The 19456-nt window shown below is 43.3% G+C and overlaps 1 protein-coding gene across 6 annotated transcripts in view; it reads left to right on the forward strand.

Moving 5' to 3' along the window:
* Nucleotides 1–19456, forward strand: part of PPP1R12A (protein phosphatase 1 regulatory subunit 12A) — a 1183401-nt gene that overhangs the window by 185994 nt on the left and 977951 nt on the right. For all 6 annotated transcript variants that reach the window (XM_085652988.1, XM_085652990.1, XM_085652986.1 and 3 more), the window contains exon 2: nt 18659–18789. In XM_085652988.1, the coding sequence (XP_085509114.1) occupies nt 18659–18789 (131 nt within the window). The remainder of the gene's footprint in view (nt 1–18658; nt 18790–19456) is intronic.

Here is a 19456-nt window from a genome sequence, read left to right on the forward strand (position 1 = left end):
CAGATGATGCCGCCCTATTAGCACGTACTGCAGTAGGGCTCCAAAACCTTTTAGACTCTTTTGCAAAATTTATGATCGCACTTGATCTTGGCGTGAATTTTTCCAAATCCCATGTGATGATTGTGGGCAGCAAACCAAAGAGAGCAAAGACAATGTTCTGCGAAGGCCACGTTCTATCCCAGGTTACGAGATTCCCTTATCTGGGGGTCATTTTTGATGATAAGTCTACCTGGGCCCCACAACTAGCAGCTAAACGTAATGCTTTCGCCAGGGCAACACTTGCTGTCCTGGAGTTTGGACGTAAATTGGGGGTGAGGCCTATGCAAGCTATGTTGAACATCTATGTAGCTAAATGCACTTCTATTGCATTGTATGGCGCTGATTTGTGGGGAATCAAAAAAGTTCTTGATTTACAGGTTGTAGAAGATAAATTCTTAAAATCCTTATTATCCCTCCCCTGCTCAACTTCGGGTTACATTGTCCACCAAGAATGTGGGATAGACTATCTAGCAGACCGTATAGCTTTAGCCCCACTTTTGAAATGGATTTCAATTTGGCTTAACCCTGAACTAGAGTTGAACCATGCGATCATAAAAGATTGCTTATCTCTAGAGTATGGCAAAACTTTCCCCTGGTTGAATTATATCAAGAACCTAGCCAGTGAATTGGGTCGGCAAGAAATATTTGATTATCCAAGTAACATATTAAAGGGGGACCTAAAATGGGCTAAAGATAGCCATAAACAGAGGGCAATGCTAATAAGGGAAGAAAAGGAGTTACTTAAACCCACAGTAAGGGCTCATCAGCTGATCATTACATCTAATAGCCTAGAGCCTTACCTGGGTATTGTAAATAACATGAACCATCGTTTTTTATTAATCAGGGTCAGAATGAATAAATTCCATCTTCTACTTACTGATTCCCCTGGGTGGACGAAGGAGAGGGATCTGGAGATCTGTTCTTGTGACAGATTCTCCATCAAAGACACTACGCACTTTATCTTCTTTTGCAGCCACCTGTCTTTAATTCGTAAAAAATATATTCTCCCCCTTATAAAAAACAAAGGATTTAGACAGGTTAAACCAGCACTTTTGTATCTCCAGATGTTGGGTTCTCCTTGGGAGATTTTTAACATAGCTAATTTTTTAGTAATCTCAATGAGGCTAAGGAAAAAAATCACGTGGTCTTAGTGTAGTTAATTTCTGAATTCTGATCAATTTATTTTTAATATTATCTCTTAATATACTTGTAAATACTATTTTAAAGGTTTTTATAATGTTTGTATTGTCTTATGTACACTGTACTTTTATGGTTTTTGCTATGAACCGAATAAAGTAATTTTGACTGACTGAGTAAGTATATCTTAGTGAATACATGGCTTAGTGAGTAATGTTTAAATATGTAAATATCTGTATCAGTCTCTCACTTTGTGTATAAGTGGCTGCATGGGTTGGTGAGTAGCTACATGAGTGTCTATATAGGTTATTAGTTGGTTTTTTGAGTATCAGTATGAGTGTCTGAGTGTCTGTATGGTTCGGTGGGGGTATTACGTAGTGCATAGGTGCATGAATGAGTGACTCACTGTTTGTATGTGTTGAAGACAGCATGTGTGCAGGACTGTATGGGTGGATGAGTGTGTGCATGGATGTGTTAGTGAGTGAATGACTGTCTCAAAAGTGTCTTTATGAGTAACTACATATGTTTTAAACTGGTATATGTGACTATTGGTGTATATAAGTGAGTATATGTGAGAGTGAAAGATTGAAAGAGCTCCTGTATGAATAAGTATGTGTTTTTATAAGTGATTGTTTAAAAGACGAAGTATGTGTGGTGGTGTGTATAACTGTATATGCAAGTAAATGGATGTTTGATTCTTTATTAGCATGAGTGACTGTGTGTGAGTAACTCTATGGATGAGTGGCATTGTGTAACAGGATGTATAGGTGTATGAGTACATATGATGAAGTACATGTATGAGTGACTGTATAGGACTGTTGGTGAATGAGTGGATGTGTATGTGGATCTTAGAATTACTGAATAGGTTGTTGTAACTGGTATTGGTATGTCAATATTTTTGAAAATTTTAGTCTCTATTTTTGAATGTGTGTATCAAAGGTTATATTGGGGGGAGAGGAGGTCTGCCACTCTATCACAAGGATGATGTCATCAGTGATGTCATTTGAGATTTCATGAGTGATGTCACTGACCATGTCATGAGTGATGTAATATGTGACGTCATCAGCAGTGCATTGCGGGCGCGCAAGGTATAGTTAGCTGAACTAACTATAACGGGGGAATTTCAATGGTTTTGTTCGAATGAAAAGTCCAGCTAACTATAACGCCCCTGAAACCTATGGTTTTTCAGTGAATTTCAAAGGTTTTTTAAATGCTAATTTCTAACTATGCCTACAGAGAGAGGATATGTGAAGAAAGAAGAAAAAACGCACAAAAAGAAAAAAAAGAAATGCAGAAAGAAGCAACAGAAGTCCTCAAAGACGAAGAAAAGTGCAGGAAGAAGGATAACGTGCAGAATGAACAAACAGAAGAGCAGAAAGAAGCCTTGTTGCAAAATCATCCTGTACCCTCAACTTTTTCAGACGGATACTGGTGGTAACTGAGTCTGACTAACCAGTCCTAGAGCCAGTGCTATGTTAAAAGGCACTCAAAATACAGTGATAACACCTACATACACTAGGGAACACTATGCGTTGGGGTCCCCCTGTGATTAGCATGACCTCCTCTGAAAGCCCCTAGTATATAATAGAACAGTGGATTAAAACTACCTCTTAAAACGCGCCACAGGGCGTGTTTACACACGTCACCTCAGGCCCCGTCCCCTCCATTCCCCACTGTGTAAACACGCCCTGTGGCCATTTTAATTTGGGAGATTAAGTCCCCTTGAATCCTGAGGGTCCCTAGGGTCCAACTAGACCATTAGGTACCTCCAGTAAGCGCCACAGAGCTGTGTTGCAGAGAGGTGTAAAAAGGGGTACGGCCTGCACCACCTCTCTGCAACGCAGAGCAGTGGCGCTTACTGGAAGCACCTTGTGGGCTAGTTGGCCCCCAGGGTCCCTCAGGATTGAAAGGGAATTATTTCCCCAACTTAAAACGCACCACAGGGTGTGTTTGCACACGTCACCGCAGGCCCCGTCCCCTCCCTTCACCACTGTGTAAACGCGCCCTGTGGCTGTTCTAAGTTGAGAGATTAAGTCCCCTTGAATCCTAAGGGTCCCTAGGGTCAAACTAGCCCACTAGGAACCTCCAGTAAGCGCCACAGAGCTGTGTTGCATAGAGGTGTAAAAAGGGGTGTGGCCTCAGAACACCTGTCTGCAACGCAGCTCCCTGGCGCATACTGGAGATACCTGTTGGGCTAGTTGGCCCTCAGGGACCCTCAGTATTGAAGGGGAATTAATTCCCCAACTTACAACAGGCCAGGGGGCGCGTTTGCAGAGTGCTGCAAGGAGGGGGCGTGGCCTCCGGCGCGATGCCGGTCTTTTACTTATTTTATCTTTTTAAGAAGGAGGGCTGTGTGGCCCCCCCTTCTTTTTCTAATTTATTGGCCCTGGGGACCCCATCCCCCAGGGCCTGTACCTTCACTTTCTTTGTTGAAAAAAAATAATTAGGCCTTCCCAAAGCCTTAATCGGCCCCGGGGACCCCAACCCCCGGGTCATGGCATTTTTTTTTTTATTCTTTAGGAGGGGGGCTGCGTTGCCCCCCTCCTCAGGCCACTTATAGCCCCGGGGGTTGCCTTTGTTTTTTATTATTTAAAAAATATATATATTTATAGAAACATCTAGGACCTGCTGGACAAACCGTATGTACCTATCCCCATGACGATATGCGTGATATTCATTAAAAGGCGACTATGCATACAATGAATCCACGTGGAATGTATTTGCACCGCTAGTGAAGCTCTGACGTGTCTGACGCACTACCGTGCCTATTCCCGGCGCCCCCGCCTGGTGGGTACTCTCCAAGTAGACACTCTTGTCGTTTATTTATACAAACATGGGTAACTATTGACGGGTACATTTAATACACACGCACACCAAGCCATTCACAGGGAATTCGACAAATTCGACCAAACTATGCAAGAAAACCCCCTCACGGTTAATAAAGCACACATCCACCGCCGGATGTGTAATACTTTTTATTTTACTCTCTGGAAAGGAGACGAACCTCACTTGAGTCACAGCGTGCTCCTGGCTGAGCCCAATGCTGTGTTACACCCACCAGTGCCCGCCGAGTGCCACACACCTCTGTGTTGTATTCCACCAGCTAGTGCGTATGCTATGACACTCTCTAGCCCATGTGCACTGTAACCTCACCCCGTGAATATGTCATGCCACACTTGCCTTCGCACGGGTTATATTGCCCCATCTAACGTGCCTTCCTCGATGCCTATGTTATAACGCACAGCGCTATGCCATACTTATTACAATCTGGGATCCATATCTTTGTCACAGTGCATATGCAACGTTACACTCCCCAGCACATATTTTATATTACAACTTTAGAGACTAGTTAGGTTACACAACACTGCCCTGTGCATATTACACTCCAAGGCCCATATCGCATAGCATGCGCTAGTGCCTCTGCTATCTTGCTCTCTCCAATGAATCTGTCATTGCGCACAATGTATTGCATATTATATTTCACGGCCCGGTTCATCTTATATCACACTTTTTGGTGCATAGATTATACCATATACTATATCTAGTTTTCATTTTCAATCGTGCTCTCAGGACTATGTTCTATATAACACTGCATCCACCTACCCTTTTCACGGGCATTACATTTTGCGATGGGGGGGTGGAGGGTCAGGGGGTGTTTCTGCCAAGTGAGCCCGGAGTCACAGTCATAAACGTCCTCTTCTCCCTGAATAAAAGTGAGATTATGCTGCATAGTTGTTCATATTTTAAGTAGTCCGCACAGACACACATTTTAAAAACAATAAAGTTCCTAATACCCACCTTCTCTGAACAGTTAGCTTGCTGCCCCATCCACCTCCTCCCTATCCTCTGTTGTCTGAATCCATGGACTAGTCTTCTTCCATGCATGGTCTGATGTGCTGACACTGCCCTCCATTTAGCATGATGTACCAGTCCACTCCTCCTGCCCTCCATTGCCCAATTCTATGGCCCATCATTAACCTCCTGCTTAGCCTCTGTGCTTAGCTTGCTGCCCCTATTCTCCTTCCCCCTGCCCTCCGATTTCTTTGTGCATGCCCCTGCTCCATCCTTTTTGCCCACCATGTTCCATGGACCTGCACTCCTATCTACGCTGAGTGTTCTGTTGAGCTGCCACTCCCCTCCCACCTGCCTAGCATTGTCAGATGACTGTAACCTGTCCCTGCCACCTTCACCCTGCCTATCCACATGCCATGTCCCTATCCCCTTCCTCCAGTCCTCCACGGTCCATTTTACTGCCACACCCTTCTGCCCTCCCTGGTCTGTTGTGCTGCAACTGCTCCTCCTGCCTGCCCCGCGCGGTCTATTGTGAGGCCCCTTCCCCTGAACTCTCTTGTCTGTGCCCAGGTCCTGACCCTCCCTTCTATACTCCATGGTCCTTTGTGCATGCTCCTGCACCCTCCTTCTTGCCCATCATAGCCATTGTGCTGCCACTAACCCTCCCGCTTGCCATGCAATGGTCTTCTGTGCTGCCATGGACCGTCCACCTTCCCTCTGTGGTCAGCTAGCTGCCCCTGAACCCCTCCCACCTTCCCTCCATGGTCTGTGTGTATGCCATCATAGTCTCATTGTTGCTCTCCGTGGTGTCTTGTTTCTAGTGCCCATCCTGCCTGACCTCCATGGTCATCTTGCTGATCCTGCCCTGCCCTGCCCCCTTGCCCCCAGCCCTCTGTTTCCATGTGCAGACCCCTATTCCCACCCTCCTGGCTTGTCTGTTCCATTGTAATGCCCCTGATTCCTCCCTCCTGCCCCTTATGGTCTGTCATGCTGCAGCTTTCTCTCCTGTCTGTCCATTATGGTCAGCTAGCTGCCATTGCTTCTTTCCCCTCTGTTCTCTGTTGTCCATGTGCATGGTCCTGTCCCCTCCCTATTGCTTTCTATGGATTGTTGTGCTGCACTCCCGTCCCGCATGCCCTGTGTGGTGTATTGTGTTGCTGCAAACCCTGATGCCTGCCCTGTAGGGTCAGTTTGGTGCACCTCTCCATGTCCCTCCTGTCCTCTGTTATCCAAGTCCATGTCCCTACCCCAATTCCTCCTGCCTACCATGATCCAATGTTCCATACTTGCGAACATTTTGAACTTGGTAAAAGGGAGATTTTGAAAAAGAACTGGGGTATTGATTTTCCCCTTTGAGTTACATTGAAAAAGAGGAGATTGTAGACAGGAGACAGATCAAATAAAGCCCATTTGAGCTTAAAAACATTGGACGTTTCCTGGCTGAAACAGGTCTGTTGGCATGTATGGTTGTACTATCACTGCCTCTTCCTTCTGCCCACAATGGTCTATTATATTGCCACAGCCTCTCTTGCCAGTCCTGTATTGTTGGTTTGTTGCCCCTGCCCTCCTTTCCACTGCCCTCCATAATCTGTTGTGCTGCCACTGCCCTTCCTGCCTGCCCAGTGTGGTCAAATTGTTGCCTCTGCACTCTCCTACCTGCCTTCAATTTTCAGAGTCCGTGCCCCTGGCCTCTGCCTCTCAACAGTATCCCAATGAACAACTAGATTGCTAACATTCTATATTTATTACAAAAGTGTGGAACGCCTGACGTCATCTTGATGTAATCAAAACTGTAATACCTAGAGCATTTCCTTTAGAAATTACATATATGAGAGGGTCTTATTTGCATCAAAATTATGGTTAGTGCTCTAAAAAACTAAAATGAGGACATTTTCTGAGTTTTCAAATAGCGACAAAGAACTTTTAAATTATTTGTAATTTTTGTTTTTTATCCAGTTGACCACTTGATTAAATGTTGCACCTAGGGGAGAGGATGTGTTTCAGTTTTTTACTTTGACACCATCAAGAAGGTATTCAGATATATCACACATTTGCCATCAATTCTGAATGTAAGCACTCTAGTTACTCATTAGATCACTGTAGTAAAGCTACTGCTCACCAGGGAAGTCTGCTGCTGGTATTCTAAGTGCATGTTTCAGTCTGCATGTCAGAATTTGTTCATGAAATAGAAGAGGATTTGAGAAGTCAAAATATGCCCTAATTTTTCTTTCTGCAGCACTAATCATAATTTCTATGGCAAAATGAACCCCCTCATTGTGTTCCTTTTGTAAATTAAATGTTTGAAGTGTTACCACTTTATTCCAATCAAGATGGCTTCAGGTGTGCCATACTTTTGTCATAAGTAAGACTGTTAGCACTCTAGTTGTTCGTTAGAATACTCTGGGACATTCTGTCATTGGGCTATACTTGGTCTACATCTGGGTGATATTTGGGCTACATTTGGGCTCTTTTGTCTCTGGTGGCCATTTTGGGAGACTTATTTGTTATGACCTTTCCTAATTTCCTCATTTACTACAGTCTCCTCAGTAGGAAATACTTTCAGTTTTTTACTTTGATTCCATCAAGAAAGCATTCAGATGTGTCACACATTTGCCATACATTCAGAATGTTAGCACTCTAGTTGCTTATTAGATCACTGTAGTAAAGCTACTGCTCACCAGGGAAGTCTGCTGCTGGTATTGATAGTGCATGTTTCAGTCTGCATGTCAGAATTTTTTTACAAAAAAGAAGAGGATTTGAGAAGTCACTCAAAATGTGCCCTAATTTTTCTTTCTGTAGCACTAATCATTCTTTCAATGGCAAAATGAACCCCCTCATTTTGTTCCTCTTTAAATTAAATGTTTTAAGAGCTACCACTTTATTCCAATCAAGATGGCTTCAGGTGTGCAATACGTTTGTCATAAGTAGGACTGTTAGCGCTCTAGTTGTTCTTTAGAACACTCTGGGAAGCTGCAGTAGAACACAAAGAAATCAACTGACAGTCTCTGCCCTTGTTGGATGTACATGTTTTACTGAGAATGTCAGACTTCATTCTCACATGACTGAGAAAGATAATGTGAATTTACAGAAAATATGCTCTCAGTTTAGCTTGTAGATCACCTTCCAAACCTCTGTGGGAAAAGCATGAGAAAATAGTTTTCTCTCAAACATGATTCATGATATCACAGCAGAAGGCTTTTTCACATGGTAAAATCACCTTAGAACACACCACAATTCCTAAAATGAGTATGGTACCATCAACAAATGATTTATAATGTAACTAAAGTCTTAAAACCTTCTATTAACTGCAATGCTTTTTAATGAGGTGCTATCATGTATATTGGTCCCAAGATGGCTGCCAACACTTCTTGGATGAAGTACTGACAGCCAATCAGAACTCATGATGAGATGTGTGGTTAGGCTCCGCCCAGATATATCTATCTATTTAACTCTAATTTTCTCAGGAACTACAGAACGGATTACACCACTTAAGCAAAAGGCACGAGTCTGAACTGAGGACTACCTCTTTGCCAAATTTGGTGTAATTCCGTTCAGCAGTTCAGGCTGTAGCTGCGTCAACAGGTCCTATGGGAAAATGCATGGGGAAAACGCGTTTTGGGACCCCCCTTTTATCTCGGCCCCCGCTTGACGAATCACCGTGAAATTTTCAGGATAGGAGCGGACCGGAGCTGGCCAAAAGTTTGGATAATTTCGCGAAGAATCGTCAATCGGCACCAACGTTATTCCAAATAGAATATTGCGGATTTCCTATGGAAAATAGGTCCTAACTATAACTACCTACTGGCAACTGTCAGTAGGTATAATATATATGCACACCAACAAAACTGATCTACAGTGCTTTTCACTTAATCGCAATAATTGAATACGGTGTAAAGCAAAGCAAACCAGCCGAACATTTCAGGTGAAAACCACTTTGGGTAAAGTGAAAGTGCAGCAGTATGGAGAGAAATAGTGCACCTACATGACCAACTGAGTACATCAGTTATCCATTATGAAAACAATGACTAATTTTCATTCACTCTCTCCAACTCTCTCCCCCTTTCTCTTCTGCTTTCCCTCACTCAGATGTTCTTTCCCTGTATGCCTCTACTTCTGTATCTATCTCTGATTCCAGGCCCTCTTCTCTCTCCCGCTGTCCCTCTGCTTTCTCCCTTCTCTCTCCCCCTATTATTATCTCGTCTCTTCTTTTCTTTCACTCTCACACCTCGCTGCCAAGTCCTAGAACACCCTTCCCCTCCACCATACGCACTTTACCCTTGTTGCCTGACTTCAGAAAGGGACTCAATACCTGGCTTTTAGCACACTCGCAGCACAGTACCTGGATACCCTCTCGGTTGACAAGTCTCACAATACAAATACCAATTGATTAATTGACTCATGCTCACACACTCACAATCTTACTGTCTCTCTTTGAAGCTTTCCCTTCCTGGACCCAGGCCATCCTGTGGAAGGAGGTATGACTCCTCTGCCCAGGATGGGCTTTGTTTCTGGACCCAGAGTGTGAAGGCCCTCTACCCAGGGGTCCAGAAATCTGTCTGGTGGTGGCAAATGGGGGGGGTAGCCATTCAAGCACCACACCAGGGCTCGACGTTTTCCAGGGGGCATCTCTGAGATGCCCTCTGAGTGCATTTTACATTAAATCCCACACCGGGATCTGTGTAGGTTTAATGTGCTGATACTTTTTGTTACTATGCTAGTAAAGCCATTATGGAGCTCTGGAGTTCAGAATGACCAACTCCCAGACCATATACTCTTTATGGCTTTACTGCACTTACAATTTCTAAGACTTGGACACTGTAGAGGGGTACAGTGCTCCTGCATATGCACCCTCACCTGTTGTCTAGTGCACCCTGCTAGAGAAGTGGCTTACCTAGGCCACAGGCAGTGGATTGCAGGCATGGCACACTTTTCTCTGAACCAAAACACGCAGCCTACAACGGCAGTGTGTGCGTGTTAAGGTGCAGGGACACTAAGGGTGGCACAATAAGTGCTGCAGCCCTTAGAGACCTTCCCTGGTCACAGTGCCTCTGGTACCCAGTGTTCCTTTTACAGAGGGCGTACCTGTGGCCAGAGATGTGCCAATTATGGGTACAAAGGTACAGTTTTGGGAAATGAATACAGGAGCTGGGGCCTGGTTAGCAGGTTCTCTCAGCACACACTCAGCCAAGTTGCCATCGGGTATCTGGTAAAAGGTTATGGGGTAATCATGCAAAAAGTGTTACTTTCCTACAAATCCGGTCTCTGATTCATCAACCTGCGGGTGTTCTAGTGCTGTACAGTTTTGGAATGTACAAGTTTAGGGGTTCTCCGTGGCCGTAATAGCTTACTTGGCCTTTTAGACCCGAAACCCGTTTATTGTGCTGATGTTCGTCTTTTTTCTTGCTAGTTTCTTTGCCTGATTGAATCGTCTGTTAAAATGTTAGCGCCTTCCAAGTAATCTTTAGTTAAAACGCGACCTTCAACTTTCTTGGCTTAAGTTTAGATATCTTATTAATTCAGCTTTTTAGTTCAGGTTTTCTTTTTTGAAAAGAGCATATAATGCTTTTAACCTACAGTTTGATGGTGAAGTACTGTTCGTCTTTTCTAGTCCACCCCAGCGAGCAAATGGTTACATCATTAACATAGCCGAACCGTACAGTGTCTTTTTTGCATTTAAACCCGGCCTGTCTGTTTGTTGAGCGTAATGTATAGTGTGCCGTACTATCATCTTTAGTGTGAGGCTTTTGGTTATTTTCTCCTTGTCCAGATTTGAATTCCATGTATGCGTTATTTACATCTGGTTTTCAGCCCAGGCTCAGATATCACCAGTGTTAAGAGTACAAGCTGTGTGCATCACCTTGTAGTCTCTACCCGTTCGTCTTGTCTCTAGTAACTCCGCCCCATCTTGCAGATTTGTATTTACAAGTACATTACTATTAGTAGAACACTACGTAATCCACCCTGTACTACTCCCATTGACTACCATTATTGGCCATCCTACCAGAAGCAAATCTACTCGCTCAGCCAACTATACTTGAAGCATTTCCAGCCTCCCTCTTCTAGTGTGCTGTTATACATTGTGTTTGTTTACCCCTGACCATTTCAACCTTACAGCTTCTCCCTGCTTCTGCAGTCTACCTACTAAGCTTTTGTCATTTTGGTGCTTCTGGTAGGCAAAGCCTAAGCATTTCCTGTCTCCAAGACACCTCAGGTACACACCAACTCTGTTTATCACTTGCTTCACTGTGGTTCCAACTCAGGTTCAAATTGCGTCTGTAGACATCTGGCCGTGACAAACTTCTTGGATGTTATTTAATCCTTTCAGAAGAATTCCGCTGAATTGCTATATGGCCAGTAAAATAATCTTCTTTTGGCCGATAGATTTTTTTTTTTTTTGGTCGAGCCTAGCGGCAGCGCACATGCGCTGCTCGCTCTTCGAGACTGGTGTAGTAGACTATGGGAAAGAAGCTCGCCCACACTCCTCCCATATTTGTCATTGGCTTGTGCCATTGTCTTACGTAAATGCTGCCTTCTTATTTGTTAATAGGCTTGTCAGTCCCTCCTTAGTACGGTCCTGTCTTCATTTGTACCCTTCCATGGTGACTGGTCCCTTTACTTTGATCGTTACACAGGACCTGTTATTTAGTCTGTAAGCACTATTGACTTTATTGAGTTGATCTTACTCCAGGCCGGACATGCGCTGCTTCTGCTGAAACTGCTTGTGTTTTTTTCAAGCAGCACGGCTGATCCCCATAACACGGGCTCCTGCTTTCAATCACTTTAACCCGGCATTATCTTGTGTCTGTTTCAACCCCCCCCCCCCGCCCTCCCTCCGTAAAATGGATTTAGAAATGATTAGCAAATTAAGTCCTGTGAATTCCAGGCAGCACATAATCCTGTGCTAATGGGCTGAAGCTGACAACAGCACATATGTGTTACATGTCATCTGTGCTAAAGACACCTGACTGGTTGTTTTCAAAAGCCTATTTAATTAACACCAATACCACCACCAATACCACCACCATCAATACTACTACCACCACCACCACCACTGCCAATACCACCACCAATACCACCACCACTACCAATACCACCACCTCCGCCAATACCATCAACACCACGAAGACCACCTATACCACCACCAATACTACTACCACCTCCACCATCAATCCCACCACCTCCTTCACCATCCCACCACCATCCCCAATACCACCACCACCAATACCACCACCACCCCTCAATACCACCACCACCACCCCTCAATACCACCACCACCCCTCAATACCACCACCACCACCAATACCAGTACCACCACCAACAAATACCACCACCACAAATGCCACCACCACCACCAATACCACCACTAATACCAATCAACCACCTCAGTGCCTCTCGCTCATTAGTAACAGCAGGGGCACTGAACGAGGCCAGAGCTGCAGCCGAGACCATCCCTCCATGCCTGCCATAAAGCACAGCCTGCCCTGCACCAGGAGGTGAAGCCAGGGCCTTACAACAGCTGGAGTGTTTTTTATTAGGCCAAAGATAGCAATGACATTACGCAATGCCACACTGCACACTCAAATCCGGGAGAGGGCAGGAAATAGCACCCCCCCCCCCTCCTTCTCTTCCTCCTGAGAAGCAACAGTTTAATTACAGACCAAAAGGTGTTGGAGCGCTTTGTTAGTGTTTATAGCTCTTATCATATGTAACTCTCGCTTCACACTTTGTGTCTGTGCAATTTACACTTGCACATCTTCTTCACGGCACTCTTTATTACTTCTTTGAAGATGTTGCAGGCCGGTCTCTTCCTCTGATATTTACAATCTAACAAGCGGTCGAGAAGATCTTTTATTGCAATGCAATAGGTTTCGCATTTGCGAGAGTTTAAGCTATGAGTATTGTAAATGACAATGCCTTTTGTTTGTTTTAAAACCCAAAACATAAGGCATTGTCATTTACAATGCCAATTGCTCAAACTTGCATGAATGCGAGACCTATTGGATTGCAAATGCTTGTCCTTTTAGTGAACATAAAGGTCTATATTGGGGAAGGGTCAGGAGGTTTGGGTGTTAAAATAGAATGGAGTATGCAGGTTTCATTTTGGAATGCATTCTTATGTTAATGTATTACAATCTCTACAGGCCAACCCCCTCCCGATTTTTTCAAAAGATAAAATATTCTGTGATTGTACATTCGTTGTCTTTGGGAGCTTGGGGAAAGAGTCACAAAGGACTAGAACAGTGCTACCCAAACTTACGAAACATGTACCATTTTTTGGTACAACTAACTATCGAGACTCACCACGCTTGACATGAGGCGGACGTATTTTTTTTTTAATGTAGTAAAGCATAGTGTGGTAGCGCATTGTCATTTGCAGACAGCACATTTTCTATTGAAATGTTCACTAAATGTACACATACATGCAGTTTTGTAGATAGAACTATATTGTCCCAAAGGATGTGTGGAAATCGGGTTTCAGTGAACATGTTTTCACTTGTATATCTCCAAGGAAAGTGTCTTGATTTATTCTGATTATACTAAAATATTTTGTTTCCATCACACTTCAGAATGACGAAAAATTGTGCTTTGTCGCTTTCCTAATTGCTGAATATGCACATTTCATTTACAGGTATTTGCATTTTTGTGTGTTAGGAAAAAATGAAATTCCCCAGCTTTGCTTTCACGCTTTATGAACCCCAGCAGGAGTGTCACAAAATTCACTTTATTAGGTCCAAGCATGACATTTTGGGGACATTCAGAAAGCTTCTGTGCAAATGTATTCCGCCCATTGTTTACCATTGGCTTTGTGGTTTGCAAATCACATTGGCTTGCTGTCTATTTGCTGGTTGTATTGGTTTTAGGCTGTCCGACTAGAGTTCATCCCTTCCCTTCCCCAAACTACTGTATTTGCCCACCAGGGCTTGATTTCTGTTTACAGGCTTTTAAATGTTGTCCTTAATGTGTCCCATTTGCAGACAGAGGTTAAAGTCAGGCTCTGTCTTCCAGGGAGCTTGGTGTTTACTTTTCTTTCGCTGAATTTAAAGTGAGAGGATTTATGTGACAATCATGCTGGCTCTAGGGGAGTTCTTGAGGAAGGCTGTACGATTGAATTTTTTTGTCTAGCACCCAACAAATTTTAAATGTCCTTAAATAAACTTTACAGATATTTCAGAATTAGAAAAGCCCAAATGAAGCGCGTTTTTGATAATTCTGCCCGGTGCCATCTCTGCAGCACTCTTCCCTGCCCCGTCTCTTCCCTGCCCCGTCTCTTCCCTGCCCCGTCTCTTCCCTGCCCCGTCTCTTCCCTGCCCCGTCTCTTCCCTGCCCCGTCTCTTCCCTGCCCCGTCTCTTCCCTGCCCCGTCTCTTCCCTGCCCCGTCTCTTCCCTGCCCCGTCTCTTCCCTGCCCCGTCTCTTCCCTGCCCCGTCTCTTCCCTGCCCCGTCTCTTCCCCGCGCCGTCTCTTCCCCGCGCCGTCTCTTCACCGCGCCGTCTCTTCACCGCTCAACCCTGCTCCACTCCACTCTGCGCCACACGCCGCACTCTACTCCATGCCACTGTGGACGACTATGCACAACTCCAATCTATTGTGCAACTCTGCACTGTACGCCTCCGAGTTCCATGTCACTATACTCTGCAACACTCAACGCCAGTGCACTCTACGTCACACAACTCCACTCTGCCACTCCAATGCATCAAACTTTATGCGACAACTCTGTGATACTGTCACTCCACTCTACGACATACTACTCCACTCTCCACCACGTTACTAACTTTTAGCCACGCTAAACAGCAGCCATTCTGGTGTACAGTATGCCTAATGTTAATTATTGCAAGTGTAATGATGCACCTGGTCCCCTACCGCACAGCTGCATTTTACGTGGAATACTCTTAACATGTTTGATATAAATTTTAATGACCATTACAAAATAATCATAGCTTATATACGTTGATGCACAAACTATACATGGAGGTAACACTCAATGTTCCCAATGCATTTCGGGATCTACATATCCCTTCAGGGGTGTGAGAGAAACTGTGATCCTCTCGAAATAAATAAATAAATAAATATATATATATATATATATATATATATATCTCCCCAATCAATGATCCTTGCCTTAACTCCTTCGTGGTGCCTGAAAGCAAGAGCAGACCCAGATTCGTCGATAGTGATATTTATTAGCTCACCACCATGACGCGTTTCGGTCGGAAACTCCGACCTTGCTCACACAACAGCGCATGGGCGACATGACTCTTTAAATAGTGCAAACAATCAACAAAATGTAAACATAGAAGAGTTACTGCTATTGAAAGTATTACAATTGTGCATTGCATTACATGTTAATACAATTCGTAGTTATGTTTGGGCTTAAATGCCTCTAAATGTTTTGTAACCGTAACAGGTTTGGAACTCATACCAAAAATTCGGATATCATATAACTTAAAGTTCATATATATATATATATATATTCACTGAAAAAACCATAGGTTTCACACGTTATAGTTAGGAATTAGCATTTAAAAAACCTTGCAAATTCACTTAAAAAACCATAGGTTTCACACATGTTACAGTTAGGTGGATATTTCACTCGTAAAAACCAATGAAATTCCCCCGTTATAGTTAGTTCAGATAACTATAATTCGCGCGCCCGCAATCCTCTGCTCATGACGTCACATATTACATCACTCATGACCTGGTCAGTGGCATCACTGATGACATCATCCTTGTGATAGAGTGGCGGTCGCGCGAGTTATAGTTATCTGAACCAACTATAACGGGGGAATTTCAATGGTTTTTTACGAGTGAAATATCCACCCAACTATAACCTGTGTGAAACCTATGGTTTTTTTAAGTGAATTTGCAAGGTTTTTTAAATGCTAATTCCTAACTAGAACGTGTGTGAAACCTATGTTTTTTTCAGTGAATTTGTACGTTTTTTTAAATGCTAAGTTATGTATGTATTATTTTTTATATATATTTATTTTACAATAAACTACATATAAAAAAAATTTTAAATTTTTTTTATGGTTTTTCACGGTGCGCGCACCCCCGCGATTTAAAAAAACAAAACATTTTTAATGTTTTTTTCTGCCTTCGGGGTCCTTCAGGGACCCCCTGACAAAGGCTAGGGGGTCAGGAACTCTCTACCCTGCCCCCTTTTCACGTTCGCCACCATCCTTTTTCACTCTCGCACTGAAAACATACAAAATGGCGGCCGACACTTCCTGATTTCGACCGATTCGAACGTTGACTGACATGTAACAACCAATCAGAATTACGCTCGCGCACGTTAAGGTGCGCGCACGGTGCGAGGCTATAGATATGTGCTTTTAACTGCAATTTTCTCAGGAATTACTGAACAGATTGACTCCATATATGCAAAAGGCACATCCCTGACCTGAGGACTACCTCTCTGCCAGATTTCAAGTAATTCTGTTCAGCCGTTCGGGCTGAAACTTCGACTAAAGTTCCTATGGGAAAATGCATGGGGAAAATGCGTTTTGGGACCCCCCTTTTTTCTTGGCCCCCGCTTGACGAATCCCCCCGAGACTTTCAGGGTAGGAGCTGACACCGTCCTAACTATAACTATCTACTGGCGACCGCCAGTAGATAATGTCTTTATCTGTCTGTCTGTCTGTCTGTCTCTCGCTCTATCTCTCGCTCTATCTCTCGCTCTATCTCTCGCTCTATCTCTCGCTCACTATGGTCATCGGAGTAATCTGGGTTTAGTGTTGTCTGGCCAGACTTCTATGCCGTAAACTCAAGCTGTCGCGCTCTAAGCTGCTTCAAAAGAAGTTCTCTACAAGGTATTCCGCGTACGTTGAACCAAGTGTCTGTACAGTATGCTTAAAACACATTGAGAAAGCCAATAAATAGCTCTTGCGTATGCCAGACCTGTATGCTTTGCTAGTGCTTGTTTTTCTTCCTCTCTCTATGAAGTGAGAAAGGTTCATAAAGACCAGTCCTTGTGTTAGAAAATAAGCAGCAGAAGACAGAGCCTGTCATTTGATCTGTATTTGAAGCTCAGCAAGTGCGACCTGATAAAGGAGGCATCTTTATTGATTGCATGGACTTTGGTGACCCACCAAATATCGGGTCACGGCCCACAACCGTTTGGAAAATACTGCCCTAGAACTAGGTGTAGTAGCGCATATGAATAGAATCCAGCTATATTGTACAGGAAAGGTATTTTATTATCGGTTTGTGAAACGCCAAGATTAGTTTACTATGTGTACGATTAGCTCTGTGCTTGGCGAAGAAGGGACTGCAGGGATGGAAACCACATCACGTTCCACAGGAGTTCCAGCACTTGCGCTATAAAGCAAATGACACCCGCTAGTCACACAGGAAGCAGTTGTTCTCTAAGATGTTGCTTGAAGTAATTTTCTTTAAAAAAAAATATTTTGCGAATATTTTCAGATTTCAAAGTGCTTTCGTTTTCGACTTCATCAGAATAGAGTTAATGATTTTACCACTGTGCCAAGTAGAAAGGCAAGAAGGGTATGCTGACACTGTGAAAGCATGCTTTTCAAGCTCATCCTTTGCATATGCTCCTAAGTAGGCAGTGAAGCGTGCTACCCTACAGATTTATTGTTCATATAGTACATTTTTACCCATTCAGTCCGTATAGCTGTTTCTTTTTTGTGCAACTTCAAGACCCATCCGATTAAAGCCTTTACTTACTTGACACTCTTCATCATAACATTGGCGCCGTTTGACCAATCGGCATGAAACGGCAGATAAAAAATTACTCAAGTTACTCAACTTGAACTGTTATATGGAATTTTTGGTGTGCAGATCTGTCAAGCGCAGGGCTAAGAAAGAGAGGGCGGGGTGGGGCAAATGTGTGATTTCCCATTTTAATTTCCATATTAAGTTTTGGTCACTGATGCAGAAAAATGGCTGAATGGAATTATGCCAAATTGGTCACAAACTAACAACTTTACGCCAGGATTGTACTGTAAATCTGTTCAGTAGTTTTCAGGAAATTAGCATTTGAAAAGGCTCAAATTGGGCTTTAAGAGATTACATTTAAGAAAAAAAGCTTTCTAGACAGTTGAGGATCCATGGATATCTTAGAATCTCAAAATGAAAAAAAAAATAACATATTTACCAAGAGAGCTTTTTCTTCAGTCAGCTAATTTGGATTCATGGATCCTAAAAGCATTGAGGAAAAAAATGCCGAGGCAATCATTACAGGACTCTGGGACGGCATCAGTGATGCCATTTGAGATGTCATCAGTGAGGTCCTCAGTGATGCAATTTAACATGTCATGAGTGGTGCAAAATGTGAGGTTGTAAGCAGGGCATGACTGGGTGCAAGTTGTGATTAGTTTACTGAACTATAACTGGATAATTGTAGTGCTTCTTAACGTTTTGTTTTTAAACCAGAACTGCGTGTTGTAAATTTTCTAAGCGCATATATATCTCTGGCAGTAAATTCTTTAGTAAGTAAAATTACTCTTAACCAACATGTTTCGACCTTATAGTCTTGCTCGCAGTCCTTGAACAAGAGCAAAAAGTTGAACATGTATTGTTATTTTCCTTAATATATTAGAGTTTAGCCCTACAGAGTGAATCAGTTCTTAGTGTCATCCAAAGAACAATTTTTTTATGCATATGTGTCAAAGCAGTGTTTAAAAATTCCCTTATTTAGATCATTGTTTTTATCTTTTTATTTTATTGCAGGCTTGCATTGATGATAATATAGATATGGTGAAATTCCTGGTGGAACATGGAGCAAGTATTAACCAACCAGACAACGAAGGCTGGATACCTTTACACGCTGCCTCTTCTTGTGGATATCTTGATATAGCCGAGTGAGTTTTGTTTGTTTCTGTAGAGCATAATTTGTCATCTGTAGAATGTAATACATAAAATGAATTTGTATTTAAAGTGGTGTCTGTGATCTGTAGTTGATAGTTGAATAAAAGGGTGTGCAGTTCCTGGGACAGGGGGAGGTAGTCAGGTCAGGGAAATAGCCTCCAATTGGAGTAAGTGCCCTCACACACCCAAGCGGTGTCATGCCTCATCATCTGTGCGTGCTCCTCTTCGGGCGGGTGCTGGAATATCCCAACGAACAGCCATAACGAGACTCTTTGCCGGAGTTCTTTTTATAATAAAGCCGTTGGGCGAATGAGTGTATATGGGCTGTGATAATTAGTGAAGTGAAAGGTGTGGTTTAAATACGTTTAGTGATGCTGGGTTTTACTAAACTTTATTGGTGGAGCTCACTAACCTAAATGAATTCAGTGTAGGTCATGTGGGATGCAATGGTCCTATAGAGCATTCGTGTTGTGAAGGTGCGTGGTTAACATGTTTCTTGCCTCATACATCCCTTAAGGGGTCTATTGGCAATTCATCAGGACCGAGAAAGAATTTTCTTTTTGTCTTGCACTACTGCGTTGGCTGGTTCTTTAAGGAGTGGAGATAGTTTAAGTAACCAGTCCTACTGTGCTTCACAGGAATAAATTCTACCTTGTTTCT

Source organism: Triturus cristatus, chromosome 4_1 (assembly GCF_964204655.1).
Source record: "Triturus cristatus chromosome 4_1, aTriCri1.1, whole genome shotgun sequence".
Lineage (NCBI taxonomy): Eukaryota > Metazoa > Chordata > Amphibia > Caudata > Salamandridae > Triturus > Triturus cristatus.